Raw genomic sequence first — 19,664 nt, 5'->3', positions numbered from 1 at the left:
GGAGCCCCGCGTCAACGTTACCCTCTCAACACACACCAACACTCACGTCTCCGGCAAACTTACCGATAAACGTCCGTATGCACCTTCGATCTTTATACACCTCCCACAGCTAAGAGGAGAGAGAGAGAGGGAGAGAGAGAGAGAGGGAGAGAGAAAACACACGCAGGTTAGTTTATGAGCCATAAATGCACTGAAGCTTCAATCAGACAGAAAGCGTTAGCGGCTATTAGCCGGTTCCTGGATGTTTTTTTTTGTTTTTTTGGCCCTCGCTGGTCACCCAACGCGGTTGAATCAGAACCCGGTCACGGGTCCGCGGTCGGAGCCAAAGAGCGCTCTTTATGGGATGTGCAGAGGGCAGCTCGGAACACATTCGCCACGGCAACACGATTGATGACGTGAAAAAAAAAATAATAATTGTGGGGGAACTCAAACGGCGTACGAGAAACACGACTAAACATAACCATGCTTTTGTAAAATGAGTTATGTTACTTTTTGTGTGCAATTTCAGTGATTTACGTGGACAAGTTGTGAAAAACGGTGCAGCATATCCATTTAAAAACCTGTGTTCACACACATTTGACAGGTGACAATATGAGTGTCTCTGACTCTACACACTAGACTACACAAATAGTTTCCGTCATGCGATTCTAGGAAAAAAACAGAAATGAAGTCTGATAATTGGTCACATGACTTTGCTGTTAATTGCAAGGCTGAGGGGGGAGTATTCGCCCAAATTAGCCTTTTCCAGAAGACAAAGAACGGTGCAGTGGGACACATCTTGCCCAAACCAAACAAAAACAACAGACACGGACAACACACAAAGGCACAATTTCACATTTTTATGGGTATGTGGAAAAAATATGAAGGAGCAGCCAGGCCAGCCAGCACCCTGCATGCAACTGGAGAGCGGCTGCTAAGTGGGCCAGGGTTCTGAAGCAGTCATTTTGAAAAACAACCAGAGGAGAGGAAACTGTGAAGGTAAGGGAAACGGGACAGACCGGGAGGGGGAGTGAAGGGGGGCAGGAGGTGAGGGTGGTGGGGGGGAAGACGTTTCCATAGGGACGGACTTACCTTGATTTTGCAGTCCATGGAAGAGGACAGCAGCAGGTGGCCAGAAAGAGGAAACAGACGTATGGCACTGACGCCCTGGAGGAGAGACCCAGCACACGCGCGTTAGTGTCACAACAGCCAGTCATGTGACTCAGACAGTCAGGTGACCAGGCCAGGGCCACCATCACCCTCAGCTGGCCGTACATCTATCAGGGTACATACAAGGACAGCTGTACATTTATCAGGGTACACACTCAGCTGGCTGTACATCTATCAGGGTGCACACTCAGCTGGATGCACATCAATCACGGTGCACACTCAGCTGGGTGTACATCTATCAGGGTGCACACTCAGCTGGGTGTACATCTATCAGGGTGCACACTCAGCTGGGTGTACATCTATCAGGGTGCACACTCAGCTGGGTGTACATCTATCAGGGTGCAGACTCAGCTGGGTGCACATCTATCAGTGTGCACACTCAGCTGGGTGTACATCTATCACGGTACACACTCAGCTGGGTGTACATCTATCAGGGTGCACACTCAGCTGGGTGTACATCTATCAGGGTACACACTCAGCTGGGTGTACATCTATCAGGGTGCACACTCAGCTGGGTGTACATCTATCAGGGTGCACACTCAGCTGGGTGTACATCTATCAGTGTACATACTCAGCAGGAGCTGGGGTCGTGTTTTTCCACAGATAAGGCTCATCTGTGAAAGGGATGACACAACACTGTGGGCGAAGGGGGGGGGGGGAGGGGGAGGGGAACCAAGGACGAGCTCACGAAACGGAATCATGACTAACGGCTAACACGACTACACATCAGAGCTTAGTGGCATCCGGCCGCATTGTGTTCTGAGGCTAGAACGTTCTAAATCGGTCGCAGCCGTGGAAGATTAAGTTCGATTCGAGCCCCGGCGAAACGAGCGCATTTCCCAGTCCCCGGGCCCGGCTGGCTCACGCATTCGTTTCCCACAGAAGAACAGGCAAAATAAAACACTTCTCATTTCGCCTGCGCAAAAAGGGAAAGGATTAAGCAGGGAGAGGGCCGACCAGTCATCTTCCTCTGCAGGTACGCACTGGGACTCAATACAGCGATGCAACCGAAGTCTCCACGTGACACGACACACTCTCTAAACTCCGATCAGCACCCCCCCCCCCCGCGTTTTCGCTTTTTGGGCTGCGAAGCGGGCGTGTAAAAACTCACGCCAGGAGGTGCGGTGGGCGCACTAAATTATGCAGAGCGCGATGCAGCGTTTCTCCAGGCGTACCACTCGCCCCATGGCGATGGCAGGCTGAGCGGGGCGGCCTCGCTGAATGCTAATCGCACAGGCGCGCGTGCGCACACACACACAGACACACACACACACAGACACACACAGACACACACACACACTCACACACACACACAGACACACACAGACACACACACACACAGACACACACAGACACACACAGACAGACAGACACACACACACACACACACAGACACACACACACACACACACATACATACATACACACACACACACACACACACACACACACAGACAGAGACACAGACACAGACACACACACACACACACACACAGACACAGACACAGACACAGACACAGACACAGACACAGACACACAGACACACACACACACGACGAGGCCGTGTGCTTTTCTGATACAGCTGCAGAGCTGGTGGGCCTCGATGCATCGCAGTGTAGCACGGTTCTGAAGACGATTTTAAACCGATTACCTGAAGGGTAACTGGTAACTATGGCAATAGACTAAAGAACAAATGATGGGCTCACAGTTCTGTACCCGATTACCCACAAATGTTACTTCAGGATTCACTTAGAATCCCGTTTTTTTTCATCCAGTTGGCTGGGAAAGTCCAGGCTTATCAATGACCTCTGCAGTCCGGTTCAGGGGAGCGCAGACGTGTGTGCTTCCCTCCAAAAACGCACAACGCCACCTCTCATCACACCCCAGTCTATGAGTCTAGCCTTCCCAGGATGCAGCTGGAAAAACACTGCACATGCAGCTGGACAGCAGGACTGCATGGACCGACCAGCAGGGGGTGCTAGTGAGCGACGAGACCCCGGTAACCACAGGCAACAGAGCCGGGCGCTGGCGTGGCCTGGATTTGATAGCGGCGGATAAATAATGTATGAACCGCCTGCTAGCCTGGTGGTCACGGGCGTACGGTTTCAGGTTTTTCCCCCCTCTGATTTATTCCACCTGGGAGACGCGCGACCTTCCCGCCGTTTATCTGGGCTCAGCGGCAGGCGCCCGACCGCGGCTCAGTCGCGCAGCGCAGCCGCGCAGCAGAATCAGCTAAGTTCTGCTGCATCAGAATCAGCGCAACTCCACTGCGGTGAAATTACCCGGATTCTGCTGCAACAGACTCAGCGCAACTCCACTGCAGGGGAATCACCAGAGTTCTGCTGCAATAGATTTAGCTTAACTATACGACAATAAAATTACAGAGCTGCTGCTCATCTCCATTTACGCTGCACCTAACCTAATTAGTAAAAAAAAAAAAAATCAATTTGCGGGGCTGGAATGCTGTGTGTTGTTGTACGCACCTGAAAGGCTTAAAGCTTAAAATGGGAGGAGCCCCACCCACAGGCGAAACCGTGGTGCAGATCTTAGGACGCGTGCGGTTACGCAGAGGCCGTGTCGGCCAGCCTGCCGAGCGCAAGTTATCGACTACAGACACGTTTCCCGGGAAGTCTTTATCACGGACTCACAGCGCAGGTCTGACAGCCGTGGAGAGACTGCGCCCAGGGTCCACAAGCACACCTGATCCAATTTTGCAAACAGCTCAAAGAACATTTCTTTAAGAAACGATACCATGTTCATTTTTGAGCACCAAAAAGCCTACAGAATGGCCGGGGGTTAATCTCTTTATCAACAGACAGGCCAGGAGACCTGCACACTTGCATGACTTAACCCTGTAATAAACCCTGAAGTGTAATGGGAAGGCATTACGTCAGATCCAAATCATTAATGGCTACAGTACAGTTATTACATCATACAACACGCTGATGACCTCTAATGCTCCTTCTTCAGACATCTGGCAAAACATAATCTCATAATGCTGCTTTGGTTCCTGGTCTGTGTGTGTGTGTGTGTGTGTGCATATGCATGTGTGTAAATGTGAGAGTGCACACCCGTGTACATGCATTTGTGGATGCGTATGAGTGTGTGTGCATGTGCAAATGTACACGTCTGATTGGTTTGTAGGTGTCTGTAGCTGTACATGACCAAGATTCGATAAATACGACACTTGTCTACAACAACACATGTAAAAAACCGTGGAAAGAGAGAAAATGCGCAGCAACAGAACTGTACGTATAAAAGAGCGTAGAAAGAGAGAAAAAGCACCATCCCTTTGAGAGGTCTGTCAAATAACAAGGAACCAGAGTTACTGGAACAGGACAAGCCATCGGCGGTTTCACATTACAAGAAATTACGTTACACTCACTAAGCAGACAGTCATTACATTACGTTACATTTCCATACAGGCGTATCCAGAGCCTCCTGGGACAGGGAGGGGGGGCGGAGCTGCTCACCTTGGTGTGCCCGGACCAGACGTGCAGCTGTTTTTTGGGCAGGTAGCACTTGTCCGGGATGTCGGCCGTGCGCAGGTTCATCCCCACGTCCTGCGGGATGTGGAGGTACGACCGGCCCTGGTAGTCGTACATGTCCTTGACTGCAGAGACCAGACAAAATGGAGGGAGAAAATGAGCGTTCTGATTCGGTGGAATCATTCGTCGAGTCAACATTAAAGTCAACGGTGACTTGATGAGCCCCTATGCGGCTAACGCACAGAAAATAAGTCGTAGTCATAGCGATGTGCGAGCCAACCCCGCGTGCCAGATCTGGTTTCCACGGCGTCCCTGGGAGAAAGCGGGGGCGGAGCTCCGCTCCACTCTCCCAGGGAGCCTATGAGGTCGCTCCGACACACGCAGAGGTCAGGGAGGGGGCGGGGTTTGTCCCAGCACCTCGGGGGGAAAAGGGGGCAGGCCGGCTTGTGTGGGGCTAAGACCCGGAGCGGAGAGATTCGCCAAATCTCCGCTCGGCTGAGTTAGCACGACCGACGCGCGGCGGCGGCTAACGGTAAACCCGGATTACCGTGGAGGACGGTCTTCTCCTCCGCTGGGGCGTCCTCCTCGTTCTTCCCTTTCTTCTGTCGTTTGGCGGTGATCTCGTCCAGCTCCTTCTGCTCCTCCTGCGAACGCAAAGAAAGAAGGAAATAAACGCCTGCTCTCTGGCAAAACCCAAAGGGCTTCTGGGAGGAGGCGCGGGGGCGGATTCTCCAGCGATGGTGGTTACGCACGCCCTCGTACGGAACCCCGAGGAGGGAGGACACTTCCGACTTCACCCTCGGTTACCAGCGTCTGCAGAACGGTTCCCGTGCGCTGACTCGAGCCCTCGCTCACGCGTCGGTCCGCTAAAACCCGCCAATCCGGCAGCTCAGGCCGCCATTTACAAATTCATGAGGGGAAAAAACCGGAGGAGCTTTAAACTTAAGGCCGACGCAATCCCAGCACTGTAACACCCGCAAGTTTCCCCCGTAGAGACTGATTCAGTGGGGATAAAACGATCGGGAGGCACTGCAGAATGGCGGGAAAGATAGATGAACGACTTCGCAAACGGCTCTCCGTATCTGGATGAAGTGCCAAGTCACACTCGCGAGTGAGAAGCAAGCCAACGGGCATTAGTCTGGTTCAGCACCGGTCTAAAAGGAAATAAATCTGCCATGGGGAATTGTCTTTATGACCACCCCAGGGAGACTGCACTTAAAAATGGCAAATTTGAACAGAGCACGCATTGTAAACCGCATGTTCACATGGTGTACTCGTTCTTATGATGCCTGCCCCTTCCCAATTATCTCTGAGCTTCAACCACAAAGGGAAATTATTAAATTACTCCCCGCTTGTAGAGGAAAGCACATCGCTGTTGCATCTAAAAAAAAACAATTTTCAATCAACCAACTTGCTGACTAACACTGGGCATCTTGCCAAAAGGCACCGCACCAACAAATCGACTACAGTAGGCAACATCATCCGTGATCCAATCACTACAAATCACCGAACAGAATGAAACGCTGTCCAAAACATTTTTGGATGCGACGGTTTGTCTTCCCAGGGCTGGCGCCAGTGATCAATTCCGAAGTGATAACGACACACAGCCCAATTCATCACTTAGCGAACCGCAGCTGAAAGACTGGCGAAAGGCTTCAATGGAACGAGCGAAGGAGAAACTGAACAGCGCCAACCGCAGACCGGCAGCACACGTCCACCTTTCAGACCGGCAGCACACGTCTGCCTTTCAGACCGGCAGCACACGTCCACCTTTCAGAGCGGCAGCACACGTCCACCTTTCAGAGCGGCAGCACACGTCCACCTTTCAGACCGGCAGCACACGTCCGCCTTTCAGACCGGCAGCACACGTCCACCTTTCAGACCGGCAGCACACGTCCGCCTTTCAGACCGGCAGCACACGTCCGCCTTTCAGACCGGCAGCACACGTCCGCCTTTCAGAGCGGCTAAAGCCAATCCCCCCCCCCCACCCCCCTCAAGTCAAACTCTTAGCGTGGGCGGGAAAAAACAAGACAGACAAAAGCGCTCCCAGGATTAAGCGATGAGACGAACGTTCGGCATCGATACTCAAAAACACGGTAGGAAACGGGAGACGATTCACAGAAGACAAAGGCCAGCCAAAAATTTCTTCTGCAGGGTTTTTTTTTTTTCTTTCTTTTTTTAGATAAAAATTGTTAATAATATTTCGGTTTGTCAGGAAGATAAACCCATTATGCCACCAGTCTGTGAAATGACTTTGACTCAGAAGTTCTACAAAAAAAGCGAGATCTGCCATCTTAGGGAGCAGGCTGTCACCTTGGATCGTTTTTACCCAGGGAACAATGAAAAAATAAAATAAATAATCCCTTCTACAGGCATAACAGCGCCGGCTGAAGAACCGTACGGCCCAAACGGTTTCAGACGTACAAATCTGAGATCTGAGGGGGAGGGATGAGAAGCGCCCCATCATTTTAGAGAGGACCAGATCCTCTATAACAACTCCCCCGATAACCCAAATACATCATCTTTTAATTCAATTTCCATCTTTCATTCCAAAGACCAAAAGTTAGTCCCCGGCTTCTATTAAAAAGTGACCTTGATAAAGTCCTTTATAAGACTGAAATACTTTTTTTTTTGTCAAGTGTGCGGATGAATGGCGACAGATCATATTAACTGGTCGAATAACACAAAACCACGCAGAGAAGTGCCCTTGATAAGATTCCCTGCAGCACCGTTTCCTACTGAAAGAATACACCGGAAAAAAAGTACGTACTTCTGAGGGCTTGGCCACCTCCTTCTCGTCCACGTACTTGGCCCAGGGTCCCAGGAAGCTGTCGATTTCGGAAGCGTCGCCCCCTTTCAGCTTTTTCCTCTTCTCCGATTTCTTTGCGCCGGCCTCGAAGACGGTCAGTCCTGAAAACGACAAAAAAACAAATTAGCCTTCCCACTTCTGGTCTCCATTCCTCGATTATCTGGAACCCGTATCGCTAACCGACTAGGTTTGTACAGGGAGCTTTCAAACAAGGGATTACACGGTCTGATTAAGGGCTTGGAATTGCCCCCAGCTGGTAAAATAGTAACGCATGTCGAGAGTGCGCAAACCAAACACAATTTTACTCCCCGTCATTCAAATGCCAGCAAAAATAATAATAATGCCGCAGGAAACCACAGCCATTTAGCTGCGGCCAACGTTTTTAAAAACCTCTACTGAGATGAGATCATTTGTGGAAAAATGCGCAGAGCTGTGTTTTAGAGTATGTATATCAGACGTCCGCAAGCAGCCCCAAAACTGACATCGTTACAGCAGAAACATCAAGAACACTGAAAGTACATTACGCTGCACTTCAACAGTCAAGTGTGCCGGGGAATAATGAAACTCTTTCACATTTTCAGGGCCAATTTAACTGCGGGCTGAAGGATGGCAGAACTATACAAGATGCTCAAACGTGATGTCTTGTCTATTTTTTTTACATTCCATTTTTAAATGTTTTCCCTCCTTTTTCTCCACAGTTTGGAATGCCCAACCTTGACCATCGGCGCTCATCGCTGTAACCGCCGCATTCGAAGAGGAAGAGCGCAGACGAGCGTGCGCTCTCCTCCGAGGCCCGTGATGCCAGCCTACGCTTTTCTCAGACGCGAGTCTGAAGAAGACGTTTCGTGTGCGGTTTTAACGCTCGGACCGCGGGGTCCCCGATCAATAATGAGACAGTACAGGTCCTGGCAGACTGAAACCCTCCCGTTACCAGGCGACGCAAGAGCCAACCGGGGGCAGCTGGCCACAGTCTGCGCAGGCACAGTCCGGGTTCTACACCAGACCCTGGGGCTCAGCCATACACTAGAACAGCACTTACACAGAAACCAGACCATGGGACCCACCTATGCACTAGAACAGTGCCTTAACAGATACCAGACCATAGAGCCTATCCATGCACTAGAACAGTGCAGTAACACACACCAGACCATGGGACCCATCTGCAGAACACACACACAGACACAGACGGCCATCCATACACAGAACAGGCTTACAGAACCAGACATGAGCACTGCTGAATGCCACATCCATACCACCTGAAGAACATGCCTTAACAGATACCAGACCATAGAACCTATCCATGCACTAGAACATACCTTTAACAGACACTAGATGGAGGGGCCCATCTGTGCACTAGAACACTGCCTTAAAACACACCAGACCATGGGACCCACCCATGCACTAGAACAGTGCCTTAACATATACCAGACCATAGAGCCCATCCACGCACTAGATCAGTGCCTTAACAGGACGATCCACCTGCAAACCTGCCCCTCTGTTATTACCAGAGATTAGCACCGCAGCACAGCTGCTAATGCGAACGCCGTGAACGGGGCGCGAACAACCATAGACGTCTGCCGTAAATCTGCCAGACCGTGACGGATTACCTTTGTTCTTTTCGGCCTCATCGACCGCTCCGATGTAGCTGCTGGAGGAGACCTGGCTGGTGTCCACGGACGGATCGAGCGCGTAGCCTGCGGGAAAAAAAAGAGAAACCCGTCGTCCGTGAGCTCCGAGCGGCGCGCCCCAACGGCAATAAACTTTAAGAGCCGCTTCCGAACGAGTTCCGAGCGGCTCGCCGAAACACCGCGTGAGCCAATAAAACGCGTCCGTCGTGAAGTCGGACATTTATGGCGTCTGCTCGCGGTCGCGCCGGGCTGCTTTTTTAAATCACGTGCCTGCGCGTTTGCGCTGATCTGCTCCATAACGGAGCGGTGTGTGTGTGGTTTAGCATGGGCAGCTTTGCTCTTTCTATGGGGCTCACTGTCCAATATGGATGCAGTCAGTTGACTGAAAAACAGTAAGAACATGCTAAATCAAAACATTAATACAATCCAATTAGATATACTGCAGAGAAACAACAGCATGTTAAAAAACAATATCACAGACACGTATATATAATAATTCATATATAATTCATACATAAACTAAACATGGGTGTACCTCTGGGAGCGGTTCCCGAATCTAGTCCTGAAGGATTCAGGAAGGACAATTTCCATTGCAGCTACATTCACAAGCAAGGGTTAACCGTGCTGTTCCTTTTATTCCGCATATGACCTGACATCACCGAAGAAGCTTCTTCAGCAAGTACTTTGTTAGATACGGACTGTATACATTTGGTACAGCAGGGTACTGGGACACAGGTCTTTGAATGCCATTTCTGCTCATCTAAAAAAACCGATTTGAATAACTGATTAGACAACAAATCATGAACTGCTGAGAAGGCAGACCCAAATTAAAGGAGTCACATGCAACTTTGCCTTTATATCTGCTAAAAGCTTTTCGACAGCTTACTTCTTCAATCAAACAACTTAGAAAATATTATATGCAAGAATGTTAAATAAACATAAGCCTTCAATTCTCAGCTGAATCAAGCCTAATTAACAGAGGTGGTGTGTGTGTGCGTGTGTGCATGTCTGTGTGAGAGAAAGAGTGTGAGTGTGTGTGTGAGAGAGAAAGTGTGAGAGACAGAGAGAGAGACAACACATATCTGACAGTATACACCCAGGGCATGAGCTGGGAAGAACAGATTTATATTAAACGCCTAAAATAACCTGCGGAAAATAATTGTTTATGCTACGTTCACTCTTTAGATTACACTGAAATTTAACACTTCTCCAGATCCCCGAGAACATCCAATAAAACATGAAAACAAATCACAGCGTACAAAACTGTCATTTACAAATGCTATTGTTTTCGATAAGTGCACAGAATGTATTAACACTGCACATCTGATATCTTTACAAAAACAACACGGACTATTTATATCTTTCTCCAAATTTGGTAAGGACCATAGCGTTTATAGGCCGGTCTCATCACAGCAACACCCTGTGTTAATTTGAGAGGGTGCAGTCAAGCAGACTCTTCTCTGCAACATCCCACCTGCTGCAGCCACTTTAGCTGTACAGCAGCGGAGCTGTGCACCAATCACATCAGAGGAGTACACTTCATACGCGGCTAGCTCCTGCACACTACAGACACCCAATCAACCTGAGGAGTCGCATGTTGTTATCAATGAGTCCAGGACAACGTCACTAACTTATACCGTGAATAAAGATTACGATAAAGACTACAGCTTCAGTAGGACAAGCTATCGGACCAACAGTTATGTTTGACAAAAATTTTGATTGGGTACACATTATAAAAGAAGACATACGCTAAGGATTTGTGCCAAAGTTTTTGTACTCCTAATGGGGTTACACTAATTTTTAGACCAAGATTTTACAGATCTTGCGCAGTCCTTTCTGACGGCAAAATGCATTCTTTTAACCCTTTGTTAGGAACGTCCCCATACACGGGCCGGTGACACAACTGAACTGTGGTGGGTGTGACCGATTCTGGAGCTTGCTACCCTGTGCCCAATGGTGTCCACCTGAGAGGAACAGGGCCCCTCCCTTCGAGCACACTGATCAAATGAAGGGCTTAGCTTACCGAAGGTAGAAAACGTCCGCCGCTGCTGTTCAAACATAAAGTCGTTGACATGAGCTGCCTCAGCGTACCCCGACAGCATGTTTCTGGGAGCTGCCATCTGCTGGGTTTTGAATGGGTTGACCGGGCCAAACTAGCGCGGAACGCAGGAGAGGGTACACGTCAGTAAAGTGGACACTTAAATCATACAAATGATTAAAAGAGAGACACTTTTCATGCGTGTTGTCTGTGTCACGGAAATGATGTAAATAAACCCATCCACTCACCTCTGGGGCGAACATGGTCTCGTATGTTGGATTGAAGGTGACCTCCTTTAGCGAGGGGTCCAGGTGAGTTCCGGTCATCACATCTTCCTGGAAGACAGGGGGGGAAAGTTCTGAGTTTAGACACTAAGCCACAGCAAAAAAACACTATTTCTGAAATGGGTGATTCATTCTTGTTACACTCTTTCGTACTATAAAGTACACGAGAATGTAACCAAAAACGCAGTCGAAATAACCTAAATAAGAAACATAAATAATTCCTTTAAAACAGAAAAGTCCGACTTATTCTTTCTGCGCAAACTTGGCTAACAATCTAGCTAAAGGAGGTACAGTAACGATACAGTGACCCTGGCAGTACAAAAGCTGTATCCCGTTTTTAAAGACGGGGACAGGTTTTGTACCTCTTATTTGGTTAGTTAGTACTAGCTCTAGTGAAATCACACAATGTTAAAAGTGTACGCCCAGTAATGTTAAAAGTCCAAGCGCGCGAGAGGCTATCACTCCACAAGTGATCTAGCCATCTCATTAGCTCGCTAGCGAACACAGTCGTTATGGATAACGTTAGGTCCAGCTACCAGTAGGCCAGTAAAAATCAAAACGCAAAACAATAATTAACTTAGCTTCTTCAAAGGTTAGCGTTGTTACGTTAACGTATTTTTAAGTTATACACGCTGCTAGTCTAACGGGCTAGTATGAATATTAGCCAGCTAGCTAGCTAGCTAGAGCTAACACACTATGACGCTAAAAACCTTTACCTTTACTGCGACCTCTGGAGCTGAATTTAGGACCGTTAATGAAGTCTTTTTTCCAGAACTTAGAGGAAGAAGATGAGCGATTGCGTCTGGGTCTGTCTTTTCTGGTTTTATATTCGTCTCGGCATCATTATCCGAGTCTGAATCAGTTCCGTACGATACAAGAGACGCCACGCCGACCGACATCTTGGATGTTGTAAATATCCGACAGGAAGTGTCCTAAAACTGAGCAGCTGCTGTTGCTACTAGATACTGGAAAATAATATATAGAAGAAACACAGTTTTCTTCTATATAATTATATACTATATAATTCTTCTATATAATTAACATTGTATTTTTTAAAATTAAACTACCTGTCCCAATATTCACGGTTACAATACGGTTCCAAACTCCAATATTTTTATTTTAAAGACCTTACAGGACAACGCAAATCCTTACTTTCACAGCGCCTTCAACTATGATTGGACTCTAGATTCCTCCCTAGGTTCTAAAGACCAATTAGACAAGAGTGCGTGCTTGCGCAGAGAAAAGAAACGTGTGTTTGCTTGGTGTTTGCTAATTAAATGGTTGATTTTTTTTTCTCACCGCGGTAGCATAAGCTTACCTGCTCAATTGCAATGGTTTACGAGCAACTAGCGAGGTACTGTACTCTGTTGAAAATTAAGAGCAAACATACAACACATAAAATCTCGTTGCTGTTTTACGTTCGTTTTCACATGCGTGTATGGAATCTATATTATTATACAGTGTTTTTCAGTGGTTTTTATTATCGCTTGAGAAAAATGCACGAGAAGAATTGAACGTGGTGTTTTACAGCAATCAATGGAATTATATTTTTATATGATATTGTTTATCAAGAGTTCATCTAACTTAATAATGATTTTTAAAAAATAATGACACAATGTTTTAGAATATGTTTAAGAATATGAAAATGTAATGCAGGTCAATTCAAATGCTTAGCTTGCATCAGACAAACAGAAAACAAGGAAGAATCTTCCACCGCCTCTATTAAAGTGTCGGAAATATCAATCAGCGCGGATGCTATTATTAAAATAGACAGCAGTGCCCCCAAATTTAGAACATTGTTACAGTCCACTATTCCAGAGATAACTGAAGCAGGATCAATTTTCTATAGGAGAATTTGCAAGAACCGTTACCCTCCTCCTCCTTGCTCTGGATTGGACACCAGTGTGAAAGTGGGAGTATTTATTGGAAAATGGTCCAATCAAACGAGGTTACACATTTTATGCGCTTCTTTGAGGTTTTTTTTCCTTCGGTTGCTCGGGTAGCTCTCCAACAATGGAAAGCGGTACGTACCATCCAGAAGGATGATGGGTTAATTTGCCAATCAAATTGCTACGGGCATCTCAACTTCGAAGGAACGAGTAATTAAATATGTGCCTCTGGTTCAATTTTTAAAACAGGTCTCGCTTAAAACACGACCTTCCAAGAACAAGAATAACCACTTTTATATCATTTTCTACTACAGTATATGCACTTTCTCCCTTTTGGGGAGAGTGACTGTGTGTTGATCCGTCGTTGTTATCCCAGACGTGGTCCATTATATGCTAGCAATGACAACACTACTGTAAGGAACTGGAGTGGATATTTGAACTGAAGGAACAGCGGCGAGTCCGGGTTTATACATTGCGAGCGATGGCAAGAAAATAGGAAGAATACCAGAAATTCACAGGTAACGTTACGACATTCTGTATGTGGACTAGCCGACTAAATGTACAGTCCGTTGAAATATACACATTTTAAATAACTTATTTTTCCAGCTACTAGCTCGCTAGCTAGTTGCAAGCTTAAGTTAATGTGTACGTGGAGTTTACCAGCTTCGTTTAGCATGGTTTTATGGGTGGGCAGCTGAATTGGTAGTTATCGTTACCTAACCATAGTGGCTTCGATGCTTGGTCGGTAACTAGCCAATAATGTTCATATATAATATACCAATCCTTGCAGCAGCAGCTAAGCCGCTAGCCCATTGGCTTGCGTAAATAGCCTACGATGGCAGGTGTGAATTCATTGTCAGGGTATTTAATGTGTTTCATATTTTCCGTAGTACATTGGTATTGGCTGCTTATGACTGTTTTTTAGGTTGATAAAGAAATAATGTATGAGAAAATGTATTACCCTATTAGTACGAATTGTCTACTGGATAGTTGAACCATTTTACTCTTTCAGAAAAGTAGCTAACGTTACCTAGGTCGATGAAACTGATCGTGTCTTCAAGTATCTAATAGCTAGCCGGCCAGATCGCTGGGGGAAGGGATCACGATGCCACATCTGTATAGCTAGCGAACGTTAGCGAGTTACCACCAGCTAGGTAGACTGGCTCATTCCATAGGTAGCTAGTCTAAGTAACTAATTTCTTGGAAGGTGATTAGTTACTAGCTATGGGAACTAAGGTATATATTAGAGCCACACTCCAGTGCTAGCTCCAGTGTTAGTTATTTGTATAATTGTCTTAATTTTGCTTATGTTTATGGCTAAAGTTAATGCGTTAATCTAAAATGTTAATCAAATATTTTGCTATCTAACGTTAATTAGCAAATGCCGATTTATAGACATTAGGTGCATGCAAAGTGTTCTTTTATGTGGGCAATTTTACTTTCCGGCTATCTGTTATTCTGATGATATATTGTTGGATACTGGGACAGTCACTAGCTTGCAAGATAGACCAAGTACCCTTGAATGCCTGAACACGTTTTCCCACTGCAAATTTCAATAAAGTGTAAAGCTAGCTAATTGTGTGAAAAGCTTGAATGTGTCGTTCGAATTATGTTGTGTTTAGCCCACTGCTGGATACGTCGCATTTAGAATGGGACGCATGGCAGCATTTAAAATGTGCTAGCAGATGAAATGGCTTTGAGGGGATAGCTTGTGAAATCTGAAACCTGGTGCGCAGTGTACTTCGGTGGAGGCAAACAAAGCATCGTTTGATTTCGTGAACAACTATAACGCTAGCTTGTTAAATCGGTGCCGTGGTCTGATAATGTTAGAAAGCAGTACCGATACAAACCCCCTCACATACAACTCAGCGTGTTTATGGCTGATTCAGCTCGAATAACAGTATAGCCTAGTTGCGAAATCCACAAAGTTAGCTAGCTGCTAGCTGTAATCGGGCTGTTTTTACGTGAACTCACATTTAGCTACAGCACAGCAGGCGAAAAATAGAGCAATCCAGCCTTTTCTTCCGCTAATTCTCATTGCAGAAGTAAACTGCTAGTGATCACCGGCGAAAATTTTGTAGCAGTGTAAGCTACAAGGGATAAATCAAATGCATTTCTGATTTAGCTTTACAGTAAGGAAAAAAGGACGTTATGCAAATTACTGACCAGAGATTTGTAATCTCATTGATACTGTAGCTAGCTACCTAAGTGGAATTTGCATGCGATTTAGTATCTTGTTGGCAGATTCATTGTTCCTCGGCTATAAAAACATTATTCTCTTCAAAGTCTAGCTGGTGGTAGAGCAAGCACTGTCTTGATTTTATTGAAGCTAGCTCGGTTTTCCGACACAATGAAGGACGAGACGCTGCCTTTTCACACCGCACTGTGATGGATAAACAGCGCGGAACTCGAGGTTGCGCGCGCCCACCTCGGTTCTGCAACTTTGTGCAAGAACGCGCCGCGCTTTGAGCGAATGTCAGGCCATCAAAATTTCCGCGCACGTCACCTTCACTTTACACGCAGATAGCCCGACACACTGCAGTCCCTGTCCCGTTTTGTTGTTCATTATTTTTCTTTCCTTTTTTTTTTTTTTTTGCACCTAACGTTATTCTTGTCCCCTTTCACCTAAAATTGAGCATTTCTATCATACGTAGTACGTAGAGGCATACAGATAAAGACGTTTTTCAGTCAATCAAGCTTCCATTTGTCTCCTATGTCAAGTTTGGATTGTATATGTGCACACACTGCTTGTCATCCCTCTTGGAGAGAGCCACACCCAACCATGTCAATTGGATTGCCAAGGCTCCAGTTCCCACAGATGAATAGGCTCCATGATTGGATGCTTGTTGATGTGCATAACATTCTCACCTCACCTCTACCGTCCAGGCTATAGAAATAACCTGCTTTCTACGAGGTCCCTGACCAACTACAGACTCCAGCCATATCCAATATAGTAAATGCTGTTGTAGCCTGCTGGCTGTTTCTGTGCATGATTTACACTTTAGGCCAAATTTACTACACGGTTTCAGCGTATGCAAAAGGTGTCTGCTATAATTTTATTGGTCCAAATACTGGTTTTTGTCTGAAAAAAAAACCTTTTTCGTGTGTTTAAAGGTTAGCAAATGTTGACTTGCAATGCAAAGGGCAAACATTGCGAGCACTTGTGCATTTAGCTAATATTTGCCACATTCTTCAAACATTGTCTCTCGGTATAGGCTAACCTTTGGTCTTTGGCCTTAAAGTTTTCCAGTTATTTTTTATAAAGTCATGAGAGTGACGACCAAACGTTAGCCCACAATTCAGATATTTGGCCGTGCCTTAACGCGACAGCCAGAATTGGAATGAGAATAATTCTACAGTTAATAATGGTTAGCGGTGTTGTTTTTCGTAATGGTGGTAAAATGTGTGTTCTTGGACGGACTTTGAAGGAAAGAGTTAAGCACACCAAGCTATTCAGGCTGAGACCGTAGCGGAAATGAATGAAAGCTGTCAAAGGTGACCTCAAAATAATTTTCTCAGATCTCAAGGCCGTGACTGTAACATATTATATCATGCTTCAGCTACAATGATGTCCCTCAAAAGATGCGGAGTGCCATTTTATGGGATTAGTCTGATTTGAATGCAGGAGGGGTGTATGCAGTGAATGGATTGCTTGGGCATAAATATCTCAGTGATGCTTTGACGGCATCTTTTATTTCACATCAATACATCAGTGCACAATATTGTTTAGAGAACAGTTTTTTTTTATCGATGCATTATGACCGAACAGCAACTGTCAACTTGAATACAGATGTGGCAATGTCTAGTCAAACAGCAAACGTGCATTTTTGCCCAGGTTATTTTTTTTAGGAATATGCATTTGTTAAATTTATTTTACGTCGCGCCATTTTAGATGTCCCCTGAAAATACTTCACATTTTGATGCATACAGGCTGACAGTGACATGTATCTCGACTCTGTTTAATGCCAACAACTGGAGACCCATGTCGGGGGAAGGGTGTTTTTTGACTGGAAACACGACAAGAAATTATTTGCAAGCATCACACCTGGCGAGTAGCCGTTTGTTACCAGGGCTGCAAGACAAGACAGTGAGCAATTAACTGTTATTTAGCCGGTTCAATTCGACCTCTACACACCCATAAAATTGTGTCCTATGCAAGATGCAGGCTAAGTCGACACCACGGACAAGGTAACGCGATATCGGAGGATTTGTAAACAGTCCCGTAACTCTATCCGGCCTGTTTGTGTTTGCGTGTGTGAGTGCCAACCCATGGCGAGGGTTGTAATTCTATAAAAAGACTGCCATTCTGTAGGCAAGTTGGCTGCAGCTGTTTGATGCCTCGGTGTTCAGATGGGTTATCTGAAACCTCCAATGGCTGCTCTGAATGCCGACTGCTGGCTCAGTGAACATTTTTTTTTTTGGATGCGTATTTCACAAGGGCTAATTTGCACTTGAGTCAAGTCAAAGTCGCAAAGTTTAACCAGTCGTTTTCCACTTCAGTAGGAAAGAAAGCTATAGAGGTTAGCTTTGTAATGGGGGGTTATAACCTAGCTATAAAGCCATGTTATAACCCCCCTATTATGTCGGGGAGTACGGGAATGACGTTTTAATCACAATGCGTAAAACTGCTGGCTATGAGAAAGAGCCCCGCCTGACAGGAATAGTCTGGCCGAAGGAGTATTTTTGAGGAAGTGTGCCCCTTTGACCCTGACCTCAGGTGATACTTGAGTAGGAACTTTTTTTTTTTTTTTTAACCCCTGAGAGTCCAGCTGTACCACAGTACCCCATTGCAGGAATGCTGCAGTGTTTGCTTTTGGACAAGAAGAGCTGGAAATTTGTACCTTTCTGTGTGCCTTTCTGCAGTTCCACCATGAAAATAACAAGCACAAATGGGTACAGTCGCTGAGGGGGCACTTCTAAACCACTAGACTATTTTTATTTTTCCAAATACTGTAGTGTTTAATAAAGGTTTAAAAAAAAAATTTTTTTTTAACAAAAATGCATTTTCATGCTTTTCTTAGTTAACAGTACAGTCTTAATACTTCTGGACAGATGGAGAGCAGGGCTGAGAAATTAATTGCCGTGTAAGCATGGCTTTTACTGTTGCTTAAAAAAATAAAAATACATTTTATGCGCCGGGTTTTTTTTCAATCGAAGGTGTTTCGGAAACGCAGCCTGCCCCGTATGACCGTATTCCAGGCAGCTTCTAATTAACGGGTTTATTTAGTGACATTTCTTTCCTATTTACACGTTTCCACGCCGCTTCGCTAGGCACGGAAAAACAGGGAGCGCAGCGGAGACGGTTCGGACTCCTCGCACGTTCGCTCGACGGGCCGTTTACGGTCACAGCCAGAATTTCAGCTCCGGACGGAATTCCGGCTCGAAGCGGTTTTGGGAAGCGGCGACACGGAAGGCCGCCGCGGGAGGCCTTCGCTTGGAAATTGGAGTATGGAAATTCAGCGCATTTTTTACTTCCTGGGATTTGAGAATGCCTGGTGCTGAGGCCGCTGCGGGGTGGCGGGGGGCAGTGGAACAGGGTTTTCCGAGGTTGTACTATTCCTCTAAATGAGTCTTCCGAACGCTCGGCCAGGGGGAAAACAGCCGTTCAGAAAATTGGCTAAATTAATCAGGCGAGCGGCAGATGCATCGCTGTATTGGCTGTTCGGCCTTCTGCGGTACCTTTGGTCTGAATCACACAGCGTTTATAGCAGTGGCGCTATCTCGTCCGCATTGATTGATGAGCCTCCGTCTTCCTCTCATGCATCATTTCGTTAAGGGGCAGTATGCTGAGATTACGGCCTATCTAATCGGGCCAATATCAGGGGCGGGCAGTTCCGGACCCGTGTGCAGCAGGTTTCTGTTTCCACCGATTACCCAGGCTAAATGATCTAATTGGCTGAGTGCACCAGCGCTGGTTCGCTCGTAGATGAGATCACGGTTAAACGTTTCGTATGTGGGGACACGGGAAACAGTCTTTGGCTAACATTCATACACTTCTGCAGAAATTTAGTCGAAATGTTAGATGGCATAAATGTTCTGGCTAATTAAGTAATTAAGGCCAGAGGCCAGCATGTAAACCATAAACGGATACGGCCCTCGTTTCCCAAGTTCTGCCAATACGATGACGCAGCATACATTCACCGGAGATGAAGCATTTGATATGCGGTTGCTGTAAATTAAGCGATGAAAATTTCATTCTCAAAAAACACAGGCTCATCCCAGGCATCTGAAACTTTTATTTAAGCCGTTATTTTTTAGCGTATCATTCTCACAGTCCAACCCACAAGTAGTAGCATCAGCCAATACACCTTATAAAATTATTATAATTTAAAAAAAAATCAGCCCCCAGAATTTCCTTATTGTCCTTATCTCCTTAAAG

At 46.2% G+C, this 19,664-nt stretch overlaps 2 protein-coding genes across 2 annotated transcripts in view; one reads left to right on the top strand and one right to left on the bottom strand.

The window, feature by feature from the left end:
- Positions 1-12,329, bottom strand: part of cdc40 (cell division cycle 40 homolog (S. cerevisiae)) — a 31,693-nt gene extending 19,364 nt beyond the window's left edge. Inside the window, exons 1-9 of the mRNA XM_064340472.1 lie at positions 12,113-12,329; positions 11,361-11,447; positions 11,098-11,227; positions 9,054-9,140; positions 7,408-7,547; positions 5,185-5,281; positions 4,623-4,762; positions 1,072-1,146; positions 64-109 (exon numbers count right to left, since the gene is read on the bottom strand). Of these exons, the coding sequence (XP_064196542.1) occupies positions 64-109; positions 1,072-1,146; positions 4,623-4,762; positions 5,185-5,281; positions 7,408-7,547; positions 9,054-9,140; positions 11,098-11,227; positions 11,361-11,447; positions 12,113-12,295 (985 nt within the window). The 5' untranslated portion in view covers positions 12,296-12,329. The remainder of the gene's footprint in view (positions 1-63; positions 110-1,071; positions 1,147-4,622; positions 4,763-5,184; positions 5,282-7,407; positions 7,548-9,053; positions 9,141-11,097; positions 11,228-11,360; positions 11,448-12,112) is intronic.
- Positions 12,330-13,398: 1,069 nt separating this feature from the next.
- wasf1 (WASP family member 1) overlaps positions 13,399-19,664 on the top strand; it is a 66,185-nt gene continuing 59,919 nt past the window's right edge. The window contains 1 exon segment of the mRNA XM_064340459.1: positions 13,399-13,803. The gene's annotated coding sequence lies outside the window, so the exon portion shown is untranslated.

This window comes from Anguilla rostrata, chromosome 6, assembly GCF_018555375.3.
Source record: "Anguilla rostrata isolate EN2019 chromosome 6, ASM1855537v3, whole genome shotgun sequence".
Classification (NCBI taxonomy): domain Eukaryota; kingdom Metazoa; phylum Chordata; class Actinopteri; order Anguilliformes; family Anguillidae; genus Anguilla; species Anguilla rostrata.
This window is presented reverse-complemented; position numbering and strand designations above follow the sequence as displayed.